This window comes from Aulonocara stuartgranti, assembly GCF_965226115.1.
Source record: "Aulonocara stuartgranti genome assembly, chromosome: 5".
NCBI classification, from domain to species: Eukaryota; Metazoa; Chordata; class Actinopteri; order Cichliformes; family Cichlidae; genus Aulonocara; species Aulonocara stuartgranti.
Genome location: NC_138943.1, coordinates 30,597,501 through 30,617,129, shown reverse-complemented (window position 1 = coordinate 30,617,129; position 19,629 = coordinate 30,597,501). Strand labels below are relative to the sequence as shown.

General features: G+C 45.3%; 1 protein-coding gene across 4 annotated transcripts in view; it reads right to left on the bottom strand.

Annotated features, from left to right (window-relative positions):
• The window catches only part of arhgap46a (Rho GTPase activating protein 46a), a 31,105-nt gene that overhangs the window by 2,761 nt on the left and 8,715 nt on the right, over positions 1-19,629 (bottom strand). The window contains exons 2-8 of one of the 4 annotated variants that reach the window (XM_082532748.1): positions 15,898-16,404; positions 6,382-7,813; positions 3,665-4,331; positions 3,339-3,431; positions 1,251-1,324; positions 780-979; positions 37-128 (exon numbers count right to left, since the gene is read on the bottom strand). In XM_082532748.1, coding sequence (XP_082388874.1) covers positions 37-128; positions 780-979; positions 1,251-1,324; positions 3,339-3,431; positions 3,665-4,331; positions 6,382-7,813; positions 15,898-16,404 — 3,065 coding nt within the window. Of the gene's footprint in view, positions 1-36; positions 129-779; positions 980-1,250; positions 1,325-3,338; positions 3,432-3,664; positions 4,332-6,381; positions 7,814-8,730; positions 8,887-12,541; positions 12,732-15,897; positions 16,405-19,629 lie in introns of those variants that run through there. The other 3 variants (XM_082532749.1, XM_082532751.1, XM_082532750.1) reach the window with 3 other exon arrangements.

The following is a 19,629-nucleotide window of genomic DNA, read 5'->3' as shown; positions in this document are numbered from 1 at the left end:
CAATCAAATACTTCAAATTTAAAAATCAGCGCTCACCAGGAACATTGGGGTCAGAGAGGTTCTCTGGAATCCTCCACTGGTCTACTTGGAGCTTCAGTGCATTTACTTCATCAATATCTCCAGGAACCCTGTGGATAAAAAGCAACCCTACAGTTACAACCAGCAGCCACAAGAGGGACCTCTACTTCTACTTTGCACATTCTTCATGCCTGGTGGCAAAACCCATTCCTCACGCACACCCAGTTGGCCTCAAATGTGGCCTGGTGACTCTTGTTTTGTTTGCTGTAGTTGCATGAAACAACACAAAAACAGAATAAGCAATATAACCAAACAACACCCTCCTCAGGAATTTCCCTATGTAGATGTTTCACAGAGAGAGATCTGCGTAAAGTATGTTTAGTGAAAAGCAAACGTTTTCTAAACAAGTCAAGATGCTACAGGATTGCATTTTGCTGGTGAAAACCCTACACAAACACTCGGCTGTGAAGCTCCCACGTGCTTGTAGGCTTAAGCTGTAATGTAAACACATATCATGAAGTATCAAATCAAAACAGTGCTTGTCCTGGGAGTGTTTTTTCTGCTGTCTGTTCTGTGTACTGTGCTCAAGGAGAGAGCGCTGAGAAATACGTGGCTAAAGGAGACCACACACATACGTTTAGATGCACTATACATACAACACAGTGTGCACATTGGTACATAAGATCCCCTTCTAATTTTCAACACTGCACAGTTGCTGCTCGAGTTGAGGCATGTCATTGACTGAGTTGGGTCTGTCTTACCTGAAGATGCCCTCTGTCTGAGCTCCGCCCAGAGCGAGAACGTACTGGGAAAGCTGAACCTGCACCCAGGGCAGTTTCCTGTCTGGGAAGAGTTCACTCTGCCGCTCCATCACCTCCTCCAGAGAACTGCCGAAAAGGGAGGGAGTGACAATAGCCCGTCTGCTGTGGTCGATCTCCTCCAAAGTGGGCTTACGTAGACCCTGGAGGGTGAGAAGGAAGCACAGGGGGAGGATTTACAACCTGGGTATATCAGGGGCCGTGATACTAATGATGGTTGTGTCTGCAGCTGTGCTACAATGACTGGGTCTGTGTTTATGTCTATACCTGTGACTGTAGGCATACCTGTAATTATGTTTCTCTCTGTGACGCTATCTAAGATGATTCACATCAGACCTTTAAAACTGATATGCCTGAACTTTTATCATGTGGAACTGAAACACCTTGATAGCTCTTTTTATTCTTCTAGCGTACCTTTTTGCCACCGGTGATTGCAACCTTCTGCAGCTTCCGGTGGCAGAACTTGGCATAGGTGCTGATGGGGAGGCCTGTGGGAGAAGGAACAATATGTAAACCCCTTAAGCGTCAGGCATTACTGAACACACAAAATAATAAATGATTGAAATTCTTTCCCAAGCTGTTTTTCCCCACTGATGTCACATAGAGTATCAAAGCAGGCACTGGTAATTGGAGAGACTTGTTGACAGTGTGATTCTGGCATATGGGGATTAAAGCAGGCCCGGCTAAACTGTCAGGCTGAGGGAAGATTTACTGCTGCTGAACAAAAGCTCAGAGTCAAGATCCAGCCCACACATCCAATGTTCAGGTGATTCATCAGCACACACAAGACATAAAAGCCTCTGGAGTGAATAAGAAGCACAGAGGCTTCCCGTATGCTACCTGCCCTAAAGCAGGGTGCAGATCTATTCTGGATGAGAAATGCCTAAAAGAAAAAGCTGATTCAAAAAGCACCTGATCTTCCTAGAAATTTTCTACACCTAGAGTTCACGAAAGAATAGAGCGCTGATTGTTCAGTCATTTTTTCAGCTTATAAAAAAAATATATCTACATATTTGTGTAGTGTGATAAATACTTAAACTCTGAAGCTCTAGTGCTGTATTCACACTTCGCTCTATCAAGAACCTTAATCAGGCCCAGACTGGACAAATTTACTGACAATAATTTAAAAAGTAACACTTTCCAGTGCATTCCCAAAAATCCCAAGAGTCTACAGATTTATAGCAAACAGGTGACTCCTATGCAAGTTTGCAACTTCTGCTAATCTGCCCACGTCTGACTATAATTATGTCTAATTAGCGAGATCATACCAATAATTTGCCCTTGATCTTGGCAAAGATTGGCTTTCCCCCCACCCCAAACAGTTCCCAACATTTACAGGAAGAAAAGCAAGAGTGTAGAGCCCCTGCACTGCAGTGAGAAGAAGGGGTTTAAACACTAGCGGTGGTCTATATTTACATCAGACTTGCTGGCATGAAAAACACAACACCCAGGCAACCAAAGCCCGGGAGAAATATGAGCTCATTGAGAGCTTGAGTGTACCGTACCAGGCTGAGAACGGCATGACACCTGTCTACACATAGACTGAAGGGAAACTTAACAACAACAAAAACAGAGTCATTAAAATAAAGAGAAGGCTTATGTCTCGTCTTCGTCATTATTTGCAAAATGCTCCTCCAAGTGCTGGCTGAAAACAGCCCTACTTCTGATCCCAAACGTGTAGATGTTTCCAAGGCCACACTAGGCCAGACCTCAGCTTTAGTTCCCATGTTGGACTCCCACACCTGCTGCTCACAGCTGCTTGTTGAGCTAGTCAAAACACAAAGTGCGTTCCAGCTCTGTAACCCGCCACACAAACAGCAGCTTTCTTCATACTGTTTTTCTGTTTGTTGGCGGTCATCGGGATTCTTTTTGGCCATTAGAGTTACTCAGCGAGGTTCAGTGGGCTTTCTCTTTGACCCATTAGTCAGCTTGAGGTTTTCCAGCGTAAAGCCCTGAGTCAGTGAAGTACAAAGCGTGTAGCCGCTGTTGTTGAAAAGATTGGGTTCCTCTCTGGTGACATCATCACCAGAGCTGGCAGTGTGGGTTGGTCTAATGAGGGCACGTGCTGATGAGTAGCTATCCACTTAAAAGGCCGTCTGACAAACAAGTGGCAGGGAGAGAGAGAGAGAGGCCGCTGATACGAATCACAGTGTGGCCAATTGTGTCCAGGGCCCCATGAAATTCTCATCCTACTGTTTTTCAGCTCAACTCTCTAAGAAGCCATTCATGGTGCCGGCAAGTACATCAGCATGTACTCGACCGACAAACTGCACAGTGCTGCATTTTCCATCCCACTCAGAGTGGTCACTCTGCAGGGACTGATATATTTGATTTGTAATGGCTTGCTCTGCTTGGACTCCAGACATGTTTTAAAGAGAGTAGAAAAACATCTTTAAACTTATTCCCCCGCCCTGTCCAAGAGATAACCATGACCAAGTGGGGAAAACTGTTTCAAAAAGTAATATGTTGGACTGAAAGGGACATAAACAAAAAAAAATGTACCTTCTTCCTCCTCTGAATTCTGTTTTCGCTTCTTTCTGGACTTTGAATTCTTCTTAAGCTTTAGTTCCTGTTGTTCCAGTATGAATTGGGTCACTACGAAACACACACAATAGCAAAGGTCAAATAAATATCAGTTAGATAAAAACAGAGCCAGTAGTAAGATCACACCTCATCATACTACACTTGATCATTTGGACAAAACAGAAATATAATCCGAATGGGAAATAGAAGGGCAAGGAGGAACACATGAGAACTATTAAAAAAAAAACAGGAACTACTTTAATCAGACAACACAGGGAGGTACAGAAGAAAGAAAGGTAACCCACCCTGCTGCTCAGTCTGAGACTCACATTTCTTGTCGCTGGTTGGCTCCGTGTGTCTCTGTATGTAGCCTTCCAGGTAACAGCGGAACTTTGGGGAGGGGGCAAAGAAGGCCAAGCTGACGGCCATCAGCTCCCAGCCTGCTGCCAAACTTCTGGGGCTGGAGTTGCCTGTGGTTTGCCTCACCAACTGCACGTACAGTTCGTCCCGCAGCCCCGGCATGTCCCAGCACTTGGTAATGATAAGCAGGGCGCAGTGACGGCGGTCGAGACGTGAGGGCCTGTCTCCCATGTAAGCTTGGACGAGCTTGAACATCTCGCAGGCCTCCTTCCTGACAGCGCGATTGCTGGTGATGAGCATGGGCTTTTTGATGGACCCGCGGTTCCAAGACAGCATGTTGGCGATGGAGACCCGGCGCCGGAAGAGTCCCTGTGTGTGCATGTTGAGATGCTTGCTGGCCCAGTCCTCCATGCCAATGTCAGGAGGTGGGGGCTGCCGCAGGGTGGCGTAGGAGAGTTGGTAGGCAGACCCTCCTACTCTTCCACCCGCACCATCACCTCCTTCTGCGTTGTCGTGGTTGGTGGGGCGGTGGGGGCCCAGGGAAGCAGTCCGTCCATCCACCATGCCTTTCTTTCTGCTCTCCAACTGAGCCTGCAGCTCTAGGGTGCTGGCCTGCAGGGAGGACACGGGGTGGACATGGGACAGAGGAAGTAAAGGAGAGAGGATGTGAGGCAAGAGTGCAGCAAATATGCAAACTGTGTGCATGCAGCTGCAGCCTTTGAGAGGCAGGCTGCTTTCTGCCTACTATGCTCGGCTCTGCAGTGCTGGGACTCGAGGGGGGACTGTTGCAGGACTGGCACATTTATTCCCTAATGCCAGCAAAGAACTGAAACAGGAAGAAATCTCCACAAATCCTTATGAACCCTGTCCTGAACAGTAGGTGAGCACGTAGTGGCACCAAAAAACAAACAAAAAAATAATCTTTTTTTAACACTAACCGAGTTACATCTATGCTCTGCACAAGACTTCCCTGTGATCCCTGAGGTTGAGTTCGTGGCCATGTAAATGTGAAAGGAGCACCTTGGCTCTCTTAATACAGGAATCCAGTAACCGACGCATATCCCCCAAACAGCCAAGAACAACACAAACCCTGAGCCAAAATCAAAGCTCAGATTTACTAATGGGACCTAAAAAGCATTGACATGTCTTTAACGAGACCCTGCGGTCCTATGGAAGTGATGAGTGCCAGACAAGCTGGGTTTCAGATTTTTGTTTCTCAGTCAAATAAAGCAGGTCTGTGATTTGGCTTTAAAAGGAATCCACTACAGCTTTAAAATAGTACTAGATGAAATGAACAAATTGAATGCTTGATGAAGTAGAGAATACATTTTACTATGTAAAAGACTCATTTTAGTAAATTAAACTGTTTAGTTAACAGACGGATCAGTACAAGGAACAGTGGGAACAGAAAAGGATTGTTTCTGTAAAAATTGTTCCAGTGCATTCTTTGAAAAGAAAAGAACTCTAGCACTACATTTTCTAGAGTAGAGTTTTTGTAATTACACATAACCAGCTATAATCTATGAGTGACATAACAGCAGGTCTGAAGAACATTCCAGGACAGACTTAGGGGGCCTTGGCTGTTGTCAAGCAGACTATAGCTACAGTGGTACCAATAAGCCGTGGTACCAGTCCGCCTCGTAACTCCTTGCCAAACATGGGCCATATGGGCCACAGTGGCTCTCCTTCCTGACCAAGGGAAGCCATGTCCTGAATCTTTCTGGCCTGGCATGGGCCCCAGATGCCCAAGCACAGAGCTGGCATGTGAGTATACAGTACCTGCAGGGCAGGGCAGATGGACGGTGGTAAGAGGATGACAGCTATTGCTGGGATTGTGGCCATTATTGTCAGTGGTGCTCAGCCTGCTCACTGTCAAATGTCCTGGGGACATTTAGGCACTCAAGACTGGAATGTAAGAGGCATTACTCACAAAATCCTCTAATTTCTTCTCAAAGAAACGGATTAGGCCTATTGTTTTCATCCCAGACGCAACCGCTGCATCAAACATTAATCACTGTGGGTTGCAGAGGCGAACTTAAACGGCTTTATATAGAGATTTTAACATTTACGGATGCATGAGGTGTGTGCCTGTTGATTAGAAGAAGCAGACCTTGGAACTGGCTGCTATGCTACTTACATTAGTCCAAATAGAGGTCAGAAATTTGTTTTTCCATTTTCACAGCAATTTTTTATGGATACCTTTTAATAAGCCATAAGACCTCATAATAAAAAAAAATACCAAATTATGTTTAAAAAAAAATATAACTGGACCTAATAGTAAAGAAGAATATTACTGCAAAATATTGTCTGTCACTCACAGCTCTCACAGAACTTGATGATATAAAAGCAGCAGCTAAATATTCATTTGACAGTGAAACTGATTAATTTTTCCTCCTAAGATATTGATTCTCGACAAATATCAGTAACCAGCGCTCAAACTGAACAAAGCTGAATCCAAGCACACCTGCTGAGGAAAACAGACCACACAAAAACAGTTGATCTCTTAATCAAACAGGAAAGTATCAAAACACTGGATAAGAGCCCTTATCTTACAATCGTTAAGTAGTTGTTTGTAACAAAATAAACTTTTTGCTGTTTGCGTCACTCATTCACCAACCCACCCACAGACCCACAAATACACACAGAAACATAAGGGGGTTACCTGGGAGGGTGGTCCTGGGGTCTCTGGTGACGACAGGCTGGCCTGGCTATTGACACTCAACTCCAAGGTATCCACCTTTTCATAAGTTCTTTTCTGCCTCCCTGGCATTTCCAGAGGAGTCAGGGCTGGGTTGTCACAGGTACTTGCCCCTTTCATTGTCCGGGGGCCTCCAGTGAGGTCCTCTCGAGATGCGCACCTTCCTGCCGACCCCCGTCCCCCTCCTCCTCCGTACCACCTAAGTGAGTCTGCGGGGGAGCGTGTCCGAGCTACAACAACCCTCTCCCCCATCTCTGGATCCAGCCCTGCTCTCACCTCTCTCATTGTGTTGGAGCGACTTACCACCTCCCTCATTTCGGCCATCAACCTCTCATTGAGGGCGCACAGCTCCCCACTGCTGCCTACTGACCCTGGCCTACCTCCTGCACCACCACCGGCTCCCACCCTTCTCCTGCTCTTTCGCCTGAGACTCGGGGAGGGGCCAGTGGAGTAACCAGAGTCTTGATAGTTTGCTGTGGCCTGCGGGGTCGAGGAGGGGAAGTCCTGAGAGGCCTGGCTGCTCTGCCTGCTGTGCCGAGCCTCCATGGCGCGCTGCACAGTGGCCTCCAGGACCCGCCAGCTTTGTTTCTTGTCCAGTGAACTTGGGCCTGGCGTTCCTGGTTCCCTGTCCCTTAACTGACCTCGACCCTGCTGTAAAGAGTGAGTGTGGGGATGTGGATACGGTTGAGGCTGCGTCAATACAGGGTCTTGCCTGGAGGTAGGTGAAGGGGAACGCGTGGGCACAGGAGAGCTGGATAGAAGCCCCTGTTTGGGGTCCACGTTGACCATGTGCTTGATACACTCCAGGCCAGCTGGGCTGTAGTCGGAAGCAGAAGGATTTCTCTTGTGTCTGGACCCTGGATGAGATGAAGCAGGTTGCTGGAGGAGTCTGGGTTTCTGGAGACTATGGGTAGGTGTCAAACGAGACAGAAGTTGTCCATTGTACAAGTGTGCCCCCTCCACCTCCATGTCTGTGGGGGGTTCATCATATATAGGGCACTCCGAAACTGGCTCATCATAGATTGGAGCAGTGCAGCCATAATGGGGAGAGACGGGGCGTGGTGTGCTCGTCTGTGACCTGTGAAGGAGTGGACTGGGATGGCTACTGTCTGACGTCACCAAACAAAAGCTGCCGTTGCTGGCTTTTCTCAGGTGATGGGCCTGACGTGTGTCACCTGTCATTTTGCCGGAAGGGGCTGTTTTATATCCCTGTGCAGAGCTGAACTGTCCCCCTTGGGCCTTGTTGCAGGAGGTGTGGAGGGTGAAGGTATTGGCTTTATTTTGCTGGAGGTTTTGCTGGATTGCTGGGTTGGGCTGGGTGCGGCTCATGCTGTTCACCTTCACCAACATGGCTGCCTTAGAACCAGGTGCTGGCTGCCATCTTTGAGAAGTATCCCTGAAAAGGGGAAAACATGCACACAATGAGATCAGACAAATAATCAAGTCTAAATATAAACCCAAACATCAAGAGGCAGTAAAAATCATGTAATCATATGTATGCAGTCATACAGCCACTGGCTAGGTTTCCTCTACTCTGAAATATTCACTGCTGACAGGGCTGGGGAAAAAAATCTGCAGCAATCCACACATTCTTCTCCAAACATTTCACTGACCTCCAAATACTTAACTCCATTTTTAGTCTGGCAGTCATAATAGCCATGCCAAAGCATGAGACAATAACTTTAGTGTGTGTTGTAGCTAAAGAGGCTAAAAATAATGACTCTCTGAACATATTTCACTGAAACACATCCATTCCTCCTCACGCTTGTCTCAGATGTCTGGAGAACATAGTAAGTTCAGTTATGTGTAATATTTGATATTTTTAAGGATTGAAAAACATTTGAAACACTAGAAAAGCAACTGTGACCATGGGAAAAGAGGTTGATCTGAGAAAAGTCAGGATTGCAGCAGTGGGCAGATGATATCTTGACTCGGGTTCAAAGTGCAACTTACTTGAAGTTGAACTTGGCTGAGAGGCCAGGCTAACTTATAAACCAATGACCCACTGCTAATCCCAGCAATGTAAAACAATCTGCCATCAATCTGGTCACACTGTTCTGGTCTGCTGCTGCCTCATAATCTTCCACAGTAATCAGGACTTTTCATTCCACAGTTGATCAGAAACTTGCCCTCTTAAACCAGTGAGCGTCTAAAGCCGGCACTGTTGCACATACATGCATGCTTGGACACAGACGGTGCCTGGTCCGAGGAAGTCATGTGTAGCAACACTAAACAAACAAGCTCAGAGTATCTTCTTGCTTAATCAATGTTCAAAGAGGTAAATAAGTTTAAAGGTAGGCAAAGAACACTTACCCTCCTTTCCTTTAATCACTACTTAAGATTCAGCGGGGTAATTGATTACATCAAAGCTAATCGCCTTATGTCCCGGTAAATCCAACACAAACGCAGATCAGTGGAGAGACAAAACCAATGTTCAATGGCTTCCCTTTTCCAAGTGTACTGGGACTCAGAAGAAAGTCTGGCTGTAACGGCAGGAAGAGGACGCAGAGGGAGGAGAGAAAGAGGCAGAGGGACCCCCCCCCCTCTCCACCCCACAACTCTGGAACAATACTTAAACGATTCCCCTGAGGTCCTCCAGCCAACGGCAAACTTCCTTTAGTTCTCCTAGCTACAGCTCAGTCCTCTCTCTCTTTAGACCCTGTGCCACCCTCCTCTATAGTGTGAGTCACACCATCTCAGCCTTTTGAATATAAACTTGTTTTCATCTTTGACCAGTCCCACAGACTCACCATGCGTGCAGAGCCTGTAAACAGCTGGGACTCAGCCACCTGGCCCCAGTGTCTGCCCCCCACGACCCAAGCACTGACGGAGGGAACGCCACAAGATCTCTGCATTCCCAAAAACAATCGAGACCCTTTACAGCCTAAATAAAAGACTCACAGACAGACACGTGTGAAGACGAGCTCTGATGGATGAGAATCACCCCACACCACCCAGTGGTGACAAGGTGACAGCTGTAAACATGTGAAACCCCTGTGTGTGCTCTTTGAAACAGTCCGTGTTTTCTCACTCTGGGGGAGGTGACACAAAAATGATTGCCACCTCAGTACGTGACACACAGGTGACGGTTTAGCACTGGTATGCTGTAGCAACACCTCTCACACATGAAACAGAGCTTTTATCACAACTGGTCTTCGTATATACACCAGTCTAAAACATTAATCTGTCTTCTGTATTCCTTCTGGGAGAGTCACAAACTTAATGAGGATTGACTCTGACATAGTAGTGACCACTACTTCCTGCCTGGGGAGGTTTGGAGAGAGGGTTTCTCCATATACAATACAAACAGGAAAAGCCTAATGCAATGTTCACATGCTGTACCAAGGCCGGAAGAGGGCTTATAAAGACTTTCTAATACGTCTGACTTTATAGATGGAAACCAAATAATCTTTAGACCTAAGCAGCCCTGTACACTTTTCTTTATCTTCATGGTCAAAAGCCAACTTTATGTCAAATAAAATATTACCCTTTACTCCTGTATCCACACATTCAATAAAACACAACAACCTCTGATTAATTCAGCAGCATCCTTTCCCTTGTGGATTAAAACAACTGCCGACAGTTTGTAGAAGTGAACAACTGTCAAGATAAAAATAATAACAACAAAAATAAAAGCGAAACCTATCAGTTCTCTTGGCTAAGCTCTTCTTTCTTTTTTATTTGCCTGCTATTGTTCCACCCAGGCTCAGAAAAGGTGTAGTACATGCATCGTGTGCTGCCCTGGCGCATTATGTTAGATGCCAACAGGGTTCGGTGCGACAACCATCAAGTTCGTGCGGAGGCTCAAACTCCAATAGAAAAGCTGTACAGTGCTTTCCATCTCTGTTTAAAACCCTTAATCTCATTACACAACTCCAGCATTTGCATATCAAAACAGCTCTAGTGAGCTAAAGTATGAATATGACATCTGAACCAAATGAAAGACAAACACAGTAAAATTGTGAGAAACTACAACAGCAACAACTGGCTTAAATGGGAAGACTTTTGCTGGTGATGGCATAGTGTGAGCATGTGTAAATGAGAAGGGGTGGGGATTAGTCGTGGGAGAGTGCAACAAGGGAATGAGCGGGAAGGCTAGAATTCCTCAGGGCTCATTTAGGGGCCTTTGTGGCATTGTGGGGGAGCCTAACACAATGCATGGCTGTGCCATCGTCAGGGAAACGCCTCTGTCAACGACAGCCATTGAGATCAAGAAAGGGGAAGACAACGACCCATCTTCCACCTCTAGTCATTCGGGCTCTTACGTAACACTAAACAGGCCTGGACCTCATTTGAACAACAATCAAAGTTGTTTAAAAAGGGTGTGTTGCCTGCTGGTAGCCTGCTGGTCAGGTGTTTACTGAACATTAGCTGCAGGAGGGGATTATGCACAGCAATTTATCACAGTTGTTAGAAAGACATTATAATCATCATTGGGAGTGTAAGAGCTCTCTAGATTTATTAGAATCTACCAGTGTTTGCAAACAGGGAATTTCCATTTCAGCTACGTCATGGGCACAAAAGATAGCTGCATGCGACGCATGTTAACACATGAATAGCATACTGAATGCATTTGAAAGCCTTTCCATCAGTTAGCATGTGAGACTTACAAGAAGACAGAGATATGTAAAATAACACAAGGTTATTTTATTCTGCCTTTGTGAAAACAACTGCATAATCTGACCTGGGAAACAAATCAGCAAATTTGAATGAGTGTAAGCAGCTCTTTTGCCTCCCCCATATACACAGTCCAAGACACCCCTGTCACGTTTCTGAATACTAACATTTGTCCCTGTGATCTTCTGTGCTGCTACGGGAACACGGCTGTCAGGAGATCCATTTCTCTTTTCTTTTAAACATAGACTAACAGTTGTTGGAAAAGCCATCAGCTGAGTCATTTTGCCGGATATGGATTTGGAAGTTCTTATATTCCTCCTGAGAATAGTGGGGGTCTGAAAAGCACGGGTTATTATTAACATTGGCTGGACAGGAAGAGGAAATGAGGTCGCACAGGCCAAGCTTCTGCTACACAAACACCTCGGAGCACAGACCAATGGGATCACTGCGATCTGCGTGGAGGAAGGAAACTAAAAAGACAAAGATTCGCAGAGGACAATGCTGTATCCACTACGTCAGGGTTCAAAGCTCATTCTACGTCCCGCTTGTGAATAGCCCATCATATAAAAAAATAATTAAATTAACACACATGAAGAGCAAAGCTTTAAGCATTTCACTTCCTACAAGATACCTTGAGAGAGCCCAGTTGTCCTGAAACAGCTGAAGTGACGCACGTCCCTACTATGAACCAAGACGCCTACCAGCTGTGTCCGTCTGTGGCTCTCGAAGCCTGAACTAATGGGGAGTGCCGGGATAGGTCAAAGGACAACCACTAGATTCGTTCTGAGGGGAAAGTGTAAGGCCAAACCCAAGTAAATTCCAGAGAGACTCGCCCCAGGAATTTGAAAGTATATCTGCGACTCCTTTTCTGAGGAGTCAAATTATAGCACAGCGTGTATGACATTATTAAAACAGCTGCCTGTTCACACATCTAAACACACACACAGACCCTTTCATAGTCAGTCTCTAACAGTAAAAGATCAGAGTGATAAAATAAAGTACTATAGTGGAAACTCTTTAAGCAAAAAACCCAACAACCCATCTTTGATATTTCAAGTCATCTGAGAATCTGAGATAGTCAGAATTATGCCTCAAGCAGCTCACATGTGCTGCCTTGAGTTCTTTATGAAAACAGTCAAAATATACCATCACAGAACCCGAGAGGAAAGTTAACATTAAAAGGAAGGCTTCAATGATATCTCAAACAGAGCAAGAGAGACTTTTGTCTGTGTCAGCGAGACACACAAGACTAGCTCTGTGATTTAGTTCAAGAAAGCCATAAATGTATGGAAAACACAGAAGGAAACCGTAAGAGAACGAGCGTAGAATAAAACTAAACAAGCACCCTGTCGATGCTAACCAGACCAAAGTACAGGATTACAAGTTCAACCTTTTTCCCCACAGTATTACTTTTATGTAGATGTGGGGAAAAAAGAGAGAAAACCTTTATTGTTACAGGCAGACTTACAACACCATCTGCAAAAATCTTTTAAAAAAAAGAGCTTACCACACCACGAGTGTAGAGATGAAACAAGTCTGTCCAGTATGTATGTTGTGGCTACATCCTCACAGTGGCAGGAGATGAAAAGCATAAGGAGCTTCTGCTCTGGCAGTCAACAGGCACACAATGTGTGACTCATTAAAAAACTTAAAAACGTTATCGACCCTATAAGACGTCTTCTCATTTCCTAAATAAACCCACTGGTGATTTCTCCCACATGATTCACTGCCAGTGAGTCACAACTATATGAGGGGAAGCCGGTTGTGCTTTTAGCCTTTTTATGCTTTTGCTTTTGAGTGTGTGGTTAATTTTGAAAAAATCCCTTTCAACAAATTCCCAACACAAAGTGAAAGAGAAATTTAAAGAAAACGTTTCCAGTTCTGTTTTTCACTTCTCATCAGTTCATGGGGAATATTTTTAAAAGTTGGTCCCCTGGCTTCCTGAAAATAAATCAGACTACAAGAAACCCAACATCCCTTTAAGTAAAGTCAGTGCACACTCGTAAAAGCAGCTGTGCCGACTCCTCTTTGATGTGTAGAAGCTTTGGTATAAGCTTGAACATAACTGCGTACACTCTGGTACTCAGATAGAAAATGGCATTTTTCTGCATCTTCACAAATCCAAAGCAAGGAAAGGCGACTTTTAAGTGTCTAATGTCAACGTGACATGCTTTGACTGAATTGCTGGTGCACCGCTATATCATTACAGGGCTAAATGAGAGGGCACATTCAAGTTATTGGGCGTTCTTCTCTAGTCAGCATGCCTACACTTCCAGCTCAGAGAAAGCGTTCAGTTGACTGAGGGGATAGCGGGGTTTTAAGAGAAAGCCTTTGTTCCTATTAGTGGTCTATTATACACCCCAGGGTGGCACGAGAGGCAAAAGAGTGCTGCGACCCTGATGTGAACCACCTCGGTTCATTTCTGGGTTGTCTGGCTGTCACGTGTCCTCTGCAGACTTATAACATCTTCCCAGCCTCAGCAGGTCTCCTCCATGGAGGGAGCCCACACACATACACTCAGGTCACACACACTTTCTAGAGTCAAATCTCCCACACATGTTACCTGGTTAATGACAGCACAGACCTGCACATGCATTAAACAGCTAAGTGAAATTCAAGACAGATGTTTTAAGCCATCTGGTATATGACACCTTTGTCTGCTGCATCATGAAAAGAGATCAGTTAGTCACGCCTTCCTGGCCATAACTGAAAGTAGTTGGCATGTTTATCTCTGAAGAGCTCGGTACTTCCCAGATGAGCTCTAGACTAAAACACTTTTAAAAAAAATTCCCATGACATGTGATAAGACTCGGCCAATGAGTAACAAATTGGGCACGCAGGTAGTTAGTTCATGTGCTTTCACTTCCTATGATCACAAACTAAGAAAAATACAGATATGAGCCACACAGTAAGAGGAAACTGTATCTATCAGGCTGGAATAATATTATAGTACAGGGTGTGTTGTTTGAAAACTTTGGAAACTATTTTGAACAGATTTATTAATAGCTTGAAACAAAAGCCCACCAGCAGTGGAAAAACTGGAACAGACCCATCTCTGCAATGTATAGCATTGTTTTCAAAGGTCAGAAGTGAATAAAAACCCTCTGAAAAAGAAGAAAACTATGATGCAAAAACAGACCTAACGCAATGAACGCAATGTCTTAGGAAAGTGACAAGTTGTGACAGGTAGGAGAATGGCAAGAAAGGGAGAAAAAAAAAAGATGGGTGTTAGATAAACTAGCTAAGCTCAAACTTTGGGTTGCTCGTTTATGGTGAAAAACAATATTCAGATTTGTTCAATATGTGCGCCAACATTTAAAACAATTACCAATCCCTTTCAGAGGTTCATACATTTAATGAGCTTAAAAACATTACTTTTAAGAGCTTATTTCCTCAAACTTGAAAGAAAATTCATATGAAAATAAATGGAAAAAAGTTAAGAGACCAGCAGAGGAGATCTGTGATTGTGGACAGAAGCCACATTGTGAAAATAAATGTGGTACAATAATCACTTTATCTCAATTATCTTGTTTTCAAAATACTTGAAATCCAGGATAAAATTTCATGACATGACTCCAACCCAACTCAAACCACTGTGCCTCCCCCAACTCTTCTTCTCACACATTTCTTCCTGTCATTATTAATAAAGTGCACCGCTAATTGAAGACAAGCATCTCTCAGAGTTTGTTTTTATCCATTTTGAGTTGTCACATTCTACCCTCTTTGTGTCTTTTGTCGTGGTTTCTCATTACCTGCTAAGAGACACAGGCTGGTGAGCACGTGATGGGCCATATGGCTAAGTAGGGTATCAATCCCCAGTGAGCTAAAGACTCCTGATCCTAACTCGGCTGAACACAGCTGGCCAGTGTTTTAAGAAAGACAGAAAGGGTTCTGGGAAAGGTTGAATCACTGGGGCAGAGTGGGACCCTGTGAGGAGTTTTAACACTGCCCACACACAAAAAACAACGGGGCCGCCAGCACTGCCGTTCAGCAGCAACGCTTAACTAATTAGTTTCCCCACCAGCTTTAATTACTCTTAAAGGGTCAAAGGAGCAAACTCCTGAAGGCAAAAGTGTGGCAGAAGCAAAGCCTAGAACCACAGAAACCTGGCAGGGTCAACCTTGTTTACAAGCAGTTCGAATATAGTGGCTCTGCTTGTTATTAACCACAGACAACACTCTCTCACATGCCTCTCATGCATGCACGTAAGAGGCGTTACAGTCTATGATAACCAGGGGCTGAAATTTGTTTTAGGAAAATGAAATGAGGGCTGGGGCAGAGAGGAGCAGAGCGCAGTGGAGCAGGGTGGCGGTGAGCGCACAGAAGGACACTAAGATGGCCTCAGTGGCCATGTGCCAGGGGAAACAGAAGTGGCATGTGTGGAATCCAGCTTGGAGGGAAGAGACGGTGGTTTGGATGAGGCCACAAAGCAAAGCACATGATGGGGTCTCTGAATGACTTACTGTTAGGGCCCGTTCTGCACCAGTAACCCTAGCGTGAGGGGAAATGTCATGCTCTGTAATATAACTGACCATTTTCCCCATTTGGTAGCGATTTGCTGAAATGGCTGAGCATGGTTCACAGGCAATACTATGGAAACATGGGACATATGGAATGTTCAGATAAGTGAGAATGAAAACAAGAAAGCAGTTTGAGTCCAGCCCAAGTGGTCAACAGTCAAAATAATCCTGCAAGTTCTCATAGCATAACCGTTTGAAAGCCTTTACAATTGGGTATGGCACATGCACTGATGCCTATCACATTGCACCACTTTTCTCTAGGTAATATGAGCCGCTAATGATTAAGCACAATTCTCTTTCCAGACATGCTGTAGAAGGCTACTTAAGGTTTAGTCAGGCTTACCTCTGCGGGTCTTTACCACCATCTGTGCTGTGTTCGGTGCTGCTACCATCTCCCTGAGATCTGCTGTCTGCTGCCAGGTCCAGCTCAGGGTTGGCAGTTTCGTCGTTGGACTCCAAGGCTCGAGGGAGAGGGCTGTCCCTGTCCCGCTCAGGTAGAGGGGTGCAACGCCCCTGGCTCCCTACGCTGCTGACACTCCCTGAGGTCCCATGGTGGTGCCTATCCACACCCGCTCCAGGCTGCCTGGCCTCGCTGCATCGTTTCATGGCCTGCAGCTGGGAGAGGGGCACTATATCAGCTCCCTGGGGTCGATGCCAGACTGTGCGGCGTCCTGCGGAGTTGTAGTAGTAGAAGCGGCCACTGTGGGGGTCAAACAACTCCCACCACTGGTTGCCGTCTGCCTGGCGGACAGAAACACCAGGCGGAGGATCCCAGCCGCATTCGCCAGTGGTTAAATTCACATACATGCGCTCACCGGAGCGTGGCTCCAAGATCTCCACCCAATCACAGCTGAAAAGAAAAGAAACAAAAGCACAGAGAGAAAAGCTGTTATTAGATGCTTAAAATGGCAACAGATCACCTACAGGATATGAGGACATATTAGAGGCCACATGCCTGAGTACTAATCAACTCGACAAGCAGTAAACAACTCGCACTGTTTGACAGACGAGAGGCTCGAACCTGCCCACTTGTCCATATGGAGACTGTGTTAATGTCCCTGTTCCCTACATGCATCCATCTGTATGTGTGTGTTAGCGGTGATGTCATCTCTATGCAGTGGAGCGGCAAAAGCGATGGCGCAAATATGTATATCCCGAGTAAGGAGACAGGTGGACATACTCAGTGAGGCACCAGGCACGGAGTCAGCAGGGCCCAAAGAGAACCATACGCTCCGAGTGCTACTAACGCAAAAACCACAAAGCTCAACTACAATCACAGACTGACAACAGCCAGCTCAGCACAACACACGCAGACAACGAAAACAGAGACAGTGCAGAGAAGAGGGAGGGGGCAGAGGCAGAGAGAGAGAGAGAATCAGAGTAAAAGACAGCCCTGTTTGCATAAAGTAATAAGGCAAAAGGGTACAGATTAAGAGGAAAACAGATTACATATGCAGAGACCCTGAACTGAATTTCAGTGAAATGACAGGACACTACGTTAACGAGTCGGACACTGAAATAGTATTAACATGCTACATTAAGGTTATGTGGTGTAGCTACAGTACCTACATAAAATCAGCGTCTATAAATAAGTCGGACCTTAGCTCGCTGTTTCTATATATCCAGGTCATGCAACTCTTTAGTGAGCTAGTTTATGTCTCCTTTGATCTAGTTCCCCAAAGGAGACCTTAACTGTGTCAGCAAATCCATGTGGGAACAGGAACGCTACAAACAGCCACGAGGAGACCGTTACCAAGGTTCAGCATCACAGTAAACGTCTAGACGAGAGCCAAAGGAAGGACTCAAAATAAACTCACAAGGCGCCTTTTTCTTCTTGTACTGAGCACTTGAGGGTCCTGGCAAGGTTAGGTCTTTTCTATTCTTTAGTGTCCCACCTAACACTAGTCTAGTATCTTTGAGAGCAAAGTATCAGTTGGGGAGGAATTAGTGTCACAACAATCTGGTAGAGGCTTGGATATTTTCCCAGCTTTCTTAGGATAGAAAAGCTTTTCTTCTCCCTGTCACGGTTGTTAGAGGTACGACTCCACCATCCAGGCTACCTGGGATGATCAGAGCAGGCAAGAAGCTTAGCAGGGATAAGACTGCCTACAATGTTCACCAAATATCCACATTTGCTTCAAGGCGCCTGCCAAAACAACCCTGTGTGCAACCCTGTCTCAGAAACAGAGACAGAGGAGCACGGTGCCAGGCAGCTCTGCCACATTTACAATGTCACCCAGTTGGCCGAAATTCACTGGGACGAACAGCTGTTCCCTGTTAACACTGATGTACCTGTTCATCAAGCATAACGTATCAATCACTCTCTTATGTGCTGCCAGAAGGAGCCACAGGCTCTTCATATCTTGATTTAACAACCAGGTAAACATAGAAAGGGCATGGAGAGACTATAGGAGCCTTCCACATACTGTCTTCCCATGTGTCCCAGTGCTTTATGCTGGGAAACCATCTGGTCCAATCCTTCACAGCAGTCAAGCAGCGCTAACCTTAGTCCACTCAACAAGCAGGTTCTATTTATACAGCATTTTAACTCTACCTGAGATCAGAGCAAGCAGAAACTCAAAAAAAGGGAAAAAGACACGACTGTATAGAGCAGGGAACTGACTACAGTGTGTCTCCCCACAACGAGACGCAAGTATTACAAAATTATTTTCTGAGCGATGAGATCCACAACACTTAATGGGCGGGAAGCCTTGCAAATAATGGGGGCATTCAAAGCAGAGGCCAAACAGTCAATACCACCCCACACATACCAGAGCCTTCATCCTTTCACTGCTCCTGTCTGTATTCCAAAAGAGGCGTTCCCAAACCGAGAAACTGATCTTCCCATGCCGCATTCCCTGTTATTCAGTTCGGTGTTTGTCATTATTCTCTGTAAATGGAGTGTTTGGATGCAAATAAACCTATTTCTTACAAACTGCTGAGTTTCAAGTAACATGTTTCAAGTAAGCCGACACGGCATTTTTTTTTTTTTGTGTGTGTGTGTGTGTGTGTGTGTGTGTGTGTGTGTGTGTGTGTGTGTGTGTGTGTGTGTGTGGGGGGGGGGGTTTATCTCCCAGTGTCCCACAGCTGTGATGACGGTGAAGTAACCAGTAACCAGCATGGGATTTTGCATAATGGCCTGCATCCTACACACCCTGACAGGACACGAGGGTTTCATGGTGCACTGTGAACACCATACATGACAAGTTAAGCAGCACGGGGTGTAGCTGTTTCATAAGGACTGTTCCCTCTGGGTAAATAAACAGCAGTTAGAGCTGAGAGCGAGCCTGCTGTGCTCTGTTGACACGACCTGATAAGCAGGAAGAAGGGCCGTGTTCAGGTTTTGAAATCATTTTGGGGAGCACTCAGAAAACAGAGACACAGCCATTACCTGGGTTTGCCTAATACAATGGCACTTTTCTTCAGTGGGACATACCAGGAGTGAGGTCGAAACACTTTGATTTCTCACTAAAATGAATGAAAATGAATATTTATTCACTTGCACCAAAGAAAAACTTTAAAAAAAAATGAATAAAAGTGGACCAACTAACATTAACAGGATCCTCTTTGATACACATTTCTGGTGAAAAGTTGCTTTATGTGGTGCCATGTAAATCAATCTGAGCCTGCACAGCTTTATGTGGTCTTTCTGCAGAAGAAGCAGACAGAAAAGTATAGAGCATGACTCTCCAAACAACTGAGGCAATCTGCCTCACGCTGTAAATGTTCATAAATGGTTTGGAATGCAGTCTGCACAAGCTCAGTGAAGTTTAACTCCAAGAGGAATGTTTTATATTGATCTAAAATTAACTTGTTACACACATGGACCTATGACTAAAGCATACAGCACCCGGTTTACCTCTGGGGAGACTCAATCTAATTGAAGCAGACCTTTATGCCACAGGCCCATGTTATGACTTTGCGCACTCTGTAACCAGGAGTTGACTGCATTCAGTAAACACTTTTTGGTGGGGTTAGATTACAGATTGCAACATAAAGAATAGTGTTCATGGACAGTCTAAGGTGCCTGGAAAGAAAGCGACTGGACCTTTTTACGTTTCTTAAAGACGGTTCA